The sequence below is a fragment of the Suricata suricatta genome, chromosome 13 (genome assembly GCF_006229205.1).
Source record: "Suricata suricatta isolate VVHF042 chromosome 13, meerkat_22Aug2017_6uvM2_HiC, whole genome shotgun sequence".
Classification (NCBI taxonomy): Eukaryota; Metazoa; Chordata; class Mammalia; order Carnivora; family Herpestidae; genus Suricata; species Suricata suricatta.
Genome location: NC_043712.1, coordinates 84,429,146 through 84,438,989, shown reverse-complemented (window position 1 = coordinate 84,438,989; position 9,844 = coordinate 84,429,146). Strand labels below are relative to the sequence as shown.

Sequence of the window (9,844 nt, the reverse complement as noted above, 5' to 3'; positions counted from 1 at the left end):
GGCACAGGTGGGCGCGCGGGCCGGAGCGCAGGCGCCGCGGCGTCGCCGGGGGCGCGCTTCGCGGGCGGGGATGCGGGTCCCGCGGAGGCGAGAGGCCCCCGGATGCGGATCCGGGGGTGGGGCGCGGGGACCGTAGGCTGCGCCCCGAAGGCTCCAGCCTCCGGGGTCCGGGGCGGCTTCCGGCGGGTTCCTGGGGGGAAGAGATCGGGTTTTAGGCCGAGTTCGAAGTTCAAAGATCGAAGTAAAGCGCTTGGCTTTGTGAGAGAGGGACGTCCGGTTCCATGGCCGCTGCCCCGTCGGGTACGGTGGCCTGTGCTGCACGTGCCCTTTGACCCGGAGAACTGAAGTTTGACCTGAGGGTTTGCTCTTCCTCCCCCCCCCCCCCGCCCAACCCCCGGTTATACTGGGATTTTCTGGTTCTGACCATAATCCGAAGACCCGAGTGTTTTTTACGCTCTTGGAGTCACAAAAATTGGCTTGGATCTCTGATACCCCAGAGGCTTCTTACACGGGAAAGCGATTCTTGTGCATAGTTACCTGGAATTTTGTTTTGTTTCTCATGCCAGATCAATTCTGATAACTCAGCACCAAATCCTGTCAGCAAACTCTTTTACAGCGGATGAAATTTACGTCAGTGCAAATAATCTCTTAAGACGGCTGCTTTTATGTATTTAGGGCTTATTTTTATTTACTTATCTTTGTAAAGTCCGCTCCACACCAGGGTGGAGCCCAGTGCGGGGCCTGGACTTGTGACCCTGAGATCCAGACCTGCCCTGAGATCAGGAGTCAGATGCTTAACAGACTGAGTCATCCAGGCGCCCCAAGAAAGGGGTTCTTGAAAAGTCAACAGTAGGATGAGTTTTTTCCCCCCTCAAAAGTGCTGGCCTTTATTTTCCAAAACAGAACTCATTTTGAACCTCCGTTTAATTTTTAAAATGTTTATTTATTTTTTTATTTTACTTTAAGAGGGAGAGAGAGTATGCCCATACTTCTAGCATAGGTAATGAGAGCAGGGGAGGGGACGAGAGAGAGAGAGAGAGAGAGAGAGAGAGAGAGAGAGAGAGAGAGAAAGAGAGAAAGAGAATCCCAAGTAGGGATTCCAGGAACCGTGAGATCCGTGACCTGAGCCGAAATCAAGAGTCAGAGGCTTACCTGACTGAGCCACCCAGGCGTCTCCCATGCCCCCGAGCCTCCTTTTAAAGAATTATAGAAGTAATGCCCACAGAGGTAAAAGACTTGGGAAAAGGACATAAGTATATGAAATGAAAAGTAAAGTCTTCTCTCATTTCCTGCCTCAGCCCCACTGTTCCAGGGGAACAGGATCTTGCGTTTCCTTTTAGAAACGTGTATTTGTGTACAAGACACAAACACATGGGTATGCATGGGTAGGTGTGTATAGATTGGTGTGTATATACGTACATATCTTTTATGAAATATGCAATCATACTGTGTATGTATTCTGCACCAGCATATTTTCACTTTATACCTAGGATATTTTTCCACATCAAAACATAAGAATCCATTTCATTCTTTGAGTGCTTACTGAATAGGTTTGCTGAACCTATGAAGGTCTGTTGAACTAATCCCCTATTGATGAGCATTTAGCTTATTTCTAGGTGGGGTTTTTGTCTGTCTTTTTAGAAATGCTGATGCGTTAAGGGAGGAAAAACAACCAGCTCAGTGTTTTTTAGTTCGCCTCCTGGATTTCTCTGTTCAGCACCTAGTCTAGTGAATTACTGCTTTCATTTTTCTCTTCTAACATTGATCTTAAAAAAAAAAAAAAAGCGAAGTGTCTTGTCGTTAGTTAACACTTCTAAATAAGGTTAAATTGCTTGGGCTGCTTGCTAAACGTTCTTGATGCAACGTGCTTCAGCAGTTAAGTAACAATGAGAAGTCTCCAGAATGATGCGCTAGTGGGGGTAAGGGCATCCCAGACGGGAAGGGGTAAGCCTTACCCGGCTCTCTGAAAAATAAATTGAGCAGTGAAGTGTAACTGACATAAAGAACACAGCCGGAAGAGAGTTAACGTTACCTTAATTTGTGAAAACATAAGGGGACTTTTAAAATTTAAATTTAAAGCCAATTCAGTAAACTTTTTTCAGATGAAGAAACATTGCTCTTTGCGAATCCTTAACTCCCAGGACAGGCCTCTTTCTGGCTCCACAGGGAGGGAGGGAGCAGCCTCGCAAAAGGCCTCCAGCTCGCCTCAGGCGCCTGCTCATTTTTTAATACGTCTTTTCAAAGGACAGTTCTTTAACAAAGAAAACAGAAAATAGAGCTTCGGGAGGCGTCAGGAGATTGTTATTACCGCGGGTCAGTATTCAGGACTAAGAACATATTCTCAGTAAAAATGTTTCTCTTCTAACGTTTTTCTCTTCCAGGATTTCTCTCCTTCCTCTCTTCTGTGTGTGGGTGTGGGTGTGTGTGTGAGATTGGATATTTCCCACAGGATCAGAGCCAAAAAAAGAGTAGTAGTTTTCTATTTAAAAAAGCTAGAGGTGAAGTACACTTATTATAAAGGACAAGAAACATGTCACGAGACTATACAAAGAAAATTTAAATCCTAATTCCAACACCCAGAAACAATTATAATTAATCTGTTAGTGCCTTATATGCTTTTTTTTCTTTCTCTTTTCTCTCTTGTATTTGGATGTACAGCACAACCTTGCTTTGCGAGCATAATTTGCTCCAGAAAGATGCCTGTGATCCAAAGCCCCCCGTATATCACAGCGAATTTCAAGAGCCATTGGCTTAGTTGCGATCATGTGACATTCGGCAGTCGGTACTACCCTCGCGAGACATCACTCACTGATCAGGTCACAGTTTACTAGAAACGTCTGCTCGGCTCGCGGACACTCGCAGAACAAGTCGCTCCGGCGCATCTTGAAAGCTGTATCTTTCAGAGGGATCTTGAAGGGTGGGCAGGAGCTCATCAGGCAGGAGAGAAAGAGGCCCGGCCCGAGTCCGGGGACCCAGGGTCTGTGGAGCTCCTGACTGAGGAGGGGCCTGATTTGAGGGCTGAGTGGAAGTGGGGCGGGGCCAGACCCAGGTGGGCTTTGTGCGGCTCTTGAGCTGAGAGGGGCTCCTGAAGCCGCAAGGGGGGGGACCACCCACTTTCTTCTGTCCTCACCGAAGAGGAGAGAGACGGGCTGTGGTTGGGCTGGTGATGGTTGGAGGGCAGACCAGAGTCAAGGGAGGCTTTTATTTCCAGTATAATTCTTGTGAAGTAGCCCAGGCATGAAAATACTTTATTGTCTGTGTGTGGTTAGAAAAAAATAGGATGAGAGCCCTTTCACCTACCAGCAGGCAGAAAACCAGTGCTTTGGGGACCCTCCCTGTGACCCCAGTCACATCTTCGTGCCTTCCAGAGATCACGGCTGTGTTGACTTGAGTCTTTATTATTTGAGAGTTGGGTTTTGTTTTTTTTTTTTTTGGTAAGCCCTTAATTGGGTATAAAGCTATCATTTCACTCATTCCCTGTCATTCTGCTAGTTTTATTGTGTTTCGTTTCAACATGTTTTTATGTACTTTATTCTGTCACAAGCTAAGAGCAGTTTTGGCGGAGATAGTGTTGTCTGTAGCCCTGTCCTTGGCATATATAAAAAAGAACTTGTGTTTTTGTTGTGTTTATTTGAGAGAGGGAGAGAGGGCAAGCTGGGGAGGGGCAGAAAGACGGGGACAGGATCAGAAGCAGGTTCTGCGCTGACAGCAGTGAGCCCGATGCTGGGCTCAAACTCATGAGCCATGAGATCACAACCTAAGCCGAAGTCGGATGCTTAACTGACTGGGCCACGCAGGCTCCACGAGAGCCGTTATTTACAGACTGGTCAGCTCATCTTTTGTATTTCATAGCTGCTCAGACAGCACGCTGTTTCCAGTTCATTCAGATATGAGTGGGTGGTGTGGGTAATGTCCTAAGACTGACCAAACTTTAACAGGAGATCTAGGATTAAAATGGCTCTTTATGTGATACCAAATTCATCTCTCAGATTAATGTCTCCTTGTTTTAGAACTTCTCATTACTCTGAAAATTAAAAGCTGGTTTTACCCTTCCCTAGTTTCCCCTGATGTTTTTCTATTTTCATTTGTATATAACTTTGCAGAAAATTCGCTTATCCTGAGTACTTTTATTTTATTTTTTAATGTTTTATTTATTTTTGATACAGAGAGAGGCAGAGCATGAGGGGGGAGGGGCAGAGAGAGAAGGAGACACAGAACCGGAAGCAGGCTCCAGGCTCTGAGCTAGCTGTCAGCACAGAGCCTGATACGGGGCTCGAACCCACGAACGTGAGATTTGACCTGAGCCGAAGTCCGAGGCTTAACCGACTGAGCCACCCAGGCGCCCCTATCCTGAGTACTTTTAAAGCAGCTTTTTGTGTTTCCTAGGTGTGGAAACACCCAAGTTTGTTAATTTTGAAATCAAACTGGAAGTAGCGTTCTTATGAGGTGTCTATAACTCCTCATAAGATATATAACTTTAAGCTACAGGCAGTCGGGAATAAAAATGTATCAAATGTCCAGAGAGTATGTTGGACAAGATGCCTGGCATGTAATTTGGGGAGGGGGTAAACATTTGAAATGTAACAAACTGCTTAGACTTTGACATTGGGTGTTGAATTCTTTTTTTCCCCTTTTAAATAAATTCCATTGGAGGCATTATAGGCTTCAGATTTTAATAACCAGTGTGGATTAGTGTTTATTGATAAAGACAGTTGTTAGTGATAAATGAAAACCGTTAGCAGACTATGCACAGGGCTGTCTGTTTATAAAACTGAAACTATTTGGAGGTTTTTACATTATCACTTTTAAGAATAATTATCTCTGAGTAGTGACAGGATTATGAGAGGCGTTTTTCTTTTGTGTTGCTTACCCAGCATTTTAAAAATCTTTCCTTTAAAAAAATATTTGTTGAGATATAATTCAAATACCATAAAATTAACCCTTAAACCTTAAAATATATGATTCAGTGCTCTTGATTCAGTGCTCTTTAGGGTATTCAGAGCCGTGCAACCATCACCACAGTCAATTTTAGGATACTCTTATTACCCCACAAAGAACCTATTCCCACTGGTAGTCACTCTGCATTTTCGCCAGTGCTCCCAGCCAGAGGCAACCACTAATCTTCCTTATCTCTATACAGATTTGCCTATTCTGAACATTTCATATAAATCATACCTTCTGTAGGGGCGCCTGGGTGGCTCAGTTGGTTAAGCGTCCAACCTTGGCTCAGGTTATAATCTCGCAGTTCGTGAGTTCAAGTTCCGCGTCTGTGTTGACAGCTCAGAGCCTGGAGCCTGCTTCCAGTTCTGTCTCCTTCTCTCTTTGCCTTCCCTTGCTCACACTCTGTCTGTCAAAAGTAAATAAACATTAAAAAATCAAACAATCAGTCATACACTCTGTAAAATATATTAGTACTTCATTTCTTTTTATGGCTGAGTAATGTAATTTTGTATAGATATACCACATTTTATTTATCCATTCATCACTTGACATTTGAGTTTCCATTTTTTGACAATTGTGAATATTGGTGCTGTGAACATTCATGTATAAATTTTTATGTAGGTGTCTTTTAATATTTCTTGGGGATATTTATCTATCATCTATCTCCAAGATATCATCTCTTGGAGATAGATGATAGATAAATATATATACCTTGGCATACAGTTGCTAGGTAAGATGGTAACTCTTTTTAGCATTTTGAAGACTGTCACTGTGATTTTCCAAACTGGCTGCAGCATTTAAAATGCTACCAGCAATAGATAAGGGTTTCAATTTCTGCAGCTCTTGCCAACTATGTGTGCTTATCTGTCTCTTTGACTAGAGCCATCCTGGTCAGGGTGAAGTGGTATCTCATTGTGGTTTCCATTTGTATTTCCCTAGTGACTAATCATGTTGAGCATCTTTCTATGGGCTTATTAGCCATGTGTATACCTACTTTTTGTATTCAGATCCTTTTGTATTCAGGTCCTTTGCCCATTTTTAAAAATGGGTTGTCTTTTTATTGTGTAAGAATTGCGTCTTTTACTGTTATAAGAATTCTTTAGGTATTCTAAATACGCATTCCTCATCAGAAATAGGATTTACAAAAATTTTTGTCCATTCAGTGGGTTGTCTTTCCATTTTGTGGTGTTTTTTTGAAGTATAAAAGGTTTTAATTTTAATGAGTCTAGTTTATTTATTTCTTTTGTTGATTTTTGTTTTAGCTTCACCTCTAAAAAACCATTGCCACACCTGGGTGGCTCAGTCGGTTAAGTGGCCGACTCCTACTCAGGTCATGATCTTAACAGTTCGTAAGTTCGAGCCCCACGTGAGGCTCTGTGCTGACAACTCAGAGCCTGGAGCCTGCTTCAGATTCCCTGTCTCTTTTCTCTGCCCCTCCCCTGCTCACGCTCTGTCTCTCTAAATAAATAAATAAATAATAAACATTAAAAAATTTTTTTAAAGAAAATCCTTTCTGGGGCACTTGGGTGGCTCAGTTGGTTAAGTGTCTGTTGATCTAGGCCCACATCATGATCTCATGGTTTATGGGATCAAGACCCCAGTTGGACTGCAAGCTGACAGTACAAAGCCTGCTCTGGATTCCCCGCTTCCCACTCTCTCCTCCCCTCCCTCACTGCCCCCCCCTCCCCTGCTCACACTGTCTCTCTCTCTCAAAATAAACTTAAAAAATTTAAAAAAAATAAATAAATAGAGACACCTGGGTGTCTCAGTCGGTTAGGCATCCGATTTTGGCTCAGGTTATGGTTTATGATTTGTGAGTTCAAGCGCCACATCAGGCTTTGTGCTGTTAGTGTAGAGCCTGTTTCAGATCCTCTGTCCCCTTCTCTCTGCCCCTCTCCCACTTGTGCTCGCTGCCTCTCAAAAATAAACATTAAAAAAATTAAAATAAATGAATTAATTAATAAAATAAAAAGAAAATCCTTTCTGGGGCACGTGGGTGTCTCTTGATTGTAGCTCAGTCATGATCTCACAGTCGAAAGACTGAGCCCCCATTAGGCTCCACACTGAGCGGGGAGCTTGCTTGGGATTCTCTCTCTTCCCCTCCCCCACTCATGCACGCATGCGCTCTTGCTCTCAATCTCTCACACAGTAAGTAAACTTTAAAAAAGAAAATCATTTCTCTTATCCTGTATATTTTTTCTGATAGAAAATTTATAAAATACGTAATAGTGCAAATATATAAAAATATCACTTATATCACATAGGTGACTACTGTTTTTTTTTTAATATTTATCTTTGGAGAGAACGAGAGCGAGCTTGAGGGAGGGGCAGAGAGGGGGACAGAGGATCTGAAGTGGGCTCTGTGCTGACAGTTGAGATCCCAACACGTGAACTCACAAACCACAAGATCATGACCTGAGCCGATGTCGGACCCTAGCGGAAGCTGCCCGAGATGACCACTATTAACAAGTTGTCAGTAGATTTCCGTTATTTTTTTTCTGTCTATGCATTTGCATTTATATATTTTTAATATTTATTTTTATAAATGCATTTGCATTTTATATAATAGGGAATTTGATGTAGGTGTAGATTATTTTGTATCTTCTGTTGACAACGCGCATTTTCACATGAGCGGCTCTCCCGAGGCCCTCTTCAGCGGTGGCCTCGGGGCCTGGAATGGGACAAAACAAATACTCTTGCTGACAGGGTTTGTGTCCTTCCTCTGCTCTAGAAATCGGTGTGTTAGCCAAGACTTTCATCGACCAAGGGAAGCTCATCCCGGATGACGTCATGACGCGGCTGGCTCTGCACGAGCTGAAAAACCTCACCCAGTACAGCTGGCTGTTGGACGGTAGGTGGCGTTGGGCACTTCCGCTGTCCGGAAGGAGGAGCGTGGGCGGAGAAGGAGCACGTGGTGGCTACAGACGCGCTTCCGGCGGGCAGGGGGCCTGAATGCCGCCGTTCACTACCCTGAGGCCTTGGGCCAGTCCTGTCCTCTGGACCTGCTGCTTCATCCCAAGGGGAAGTCAGAAGTGGACTACACGATTTCTGTGCTCCCTTTAGATGTGACCAGTTCCTAACCCCTCCTTCGAGGACACTTTATGAGGGAGGGTCATGACAAGGGAGAAGGAAGGGTAGAGAGTAATTTACGGGCCATCGGGCTCCCATCTGAAGGCCAGCAGCCTTGACACCCAGGAGGAGCTGGCCTCAGTCTGAGTCGAAGGCAGGAAAGAAAAATGAGGTCTCCGTCTCAAATCCAGGCCAGGCCAGCCAGGCAGGAGGAGTTCCCCCTTCTTTGCGGGGAGAGTCAGCCCTTTTGGTCTGTTCAGGCCTTGAGTGACGAGGTCCACCCAGAGCAGGGCGAACAATCAGTTCCAGTCAGTCCACTGATTTAAATGTTCCTCTTACCCAAACAGCCTCTCAGACTCGGACTCGCCCACAGCGACGTTTGCCCCAGTATCCGGGCACCCCGTGGTCCGGGCAGGCTGACACACAGAATTAACCACCAGCATAGTTGCCCCATAGCTGTGATCAACCTGCCTGGTACTATTGCTTTTTGGTTTTTTTTCCAGATTGTTCAACATTAATTAATTCTCTTCCTTCTGCCCGCCCTTCCTCCCCGTATTCTGTTGTTGTTTAATTTGTAAAGGTTTTCCAAGGACACTCCCACAGGCAGAAGCCCTGGACAGAGCCTATCAGATAGACACCGTGATTAATCTGAACGTGCCCTTTGAGGTCATTAAGCAACGTCTCACGGCTCGCTGGATTCATCCTGCCAGCGGCCGCGTCTACAACATTGAATTCAACCCTCCCAAAACTGTGGTGAGTCGCTGTGGTGGTGCGGACCTGGCCTCCGCGGACCAGGCGGTGTCTGATTCCGCTTGCCCTCACACACGGAAGTTTCTCGATGTCTGACCAAAGCTCGTGGGGTGCGTTGTGGGGTCCCTTGGTGCACCGGACGAGTCCAGTCCACTCAGCCTGTTGGTAACGGAATCCCCAGGAGCAGTGGGGTTTGGGGCTCATTCAGGAGTGTTTCTAGACTTCCTGCTCTGCGCTGGGCAGTGTGTTAGGAGTTGGGGTAATAAGGATTAGTGACCCCTTGACTTATCGGGGGTTTGCAGTTGAGAGTCCCAGTCTACAGTTGACTCCTTCTGTGTACCTACAAAATTACTTAGAGGCGCTCAGAAACCCTTTTACTCTGAGGACTGATTCGGGAGATGGTCCTGCGGTCTCCTGGCCCTGTCTTGCAAAATGATCTGTTTGGATTTGCTTCTGTTTACTGAAGAGTACACTTTTGTGCTTGCTACTTGCATGCAGATGGCTAAAAATCACTTAGCAGCTTATAAAAATATCCTTAAAGAACGAGGCTAGCTCGGTACTAGCGTCTCCTGACCCTTGTCTAGGGCGTCGACGACCTGACCGGAGAGCCTCTCGTGCAGCGTGAGGATGATAAGCCAGACACGGTCGTCAAGAGACTGAAGGCCTACGAGGTCCAGACAGAGCCGGTCCTGGAGTACTACCAGTGAGTCTGTCGCTTTTCAGAACGTCTCTCTTACGTGATGAGCCGCTGACGCGCTGCCACACAGCAGATCCGACTCGAACTGGGTTGCACGGTGAAGGCGGTGTGTTAGCTCGTGTAACCGCGAAGTCCCGAAGGGGGGCCGGGCTTCCGTCACCACCAGGTCAGACCGAATCTTGCATCCTCTCGGCGGCGTGTTGGCTTTGTGCTTAGACGCCCCTCGAGGCCACCACAGCAGCCGGGAAGCAGGCGGGGCGTCGTCTCCCGCCGCGGGCCGAGGGGCCGGCGCCCCGCAGAGAACCAGCGCCCCACACGCACCGAGCTGAGCAGCCGCGGTGGGCGGGGGCGCCTGGCACGGGCTGTTTCAGGCCTGCGCTGCTACTC

General features: G+C 46.1%; 1 protein-coding gene across 8 annotated transcripts in view; it reads left to right on the top strand.

Moving 5' to 3' along the window:
• Nucleotides 1-9,844, top strand: part of AK3 (adenylate kinase 3) — a 16,535-nt gene that overhangs the window by 362 nt on the left and 6,329 nt on the right. For 2 of the 8 annotated variants that reach the window (XR_003901855.1, XR_003901856.1), the window contains exons 1-4: nucleotides 2,832-2,977; nucleotides 7,673-7,792; nucleotides 8,591-8,763; nucleotides 9,345-9,463. Coding sequence is in view for 5 of the 8 variants with exons in the window: in XM_029920098.1 (XP_029775958.1) it covers nucleotides 7,732-7,792; nucleotides 8,591-8,763; nucleotides 9,345-9,463 (353 nt within the window). In the remaining 3 variants the exon portion in view is untranslated. Of the gene's footprint in view, nucleotides 1-2,831; nucleotides 2,978-7,672; nucleotides 7,793-8,590; nucleotides 8,764-9,344; nucleotides 9,464-9,844 lie in introns of those variants that run through there. The other 6 variants (XR_003901857.1, XM_029920096.1, XM_029920098.1 and 3 more) reach the window with 4 other exon arrangements.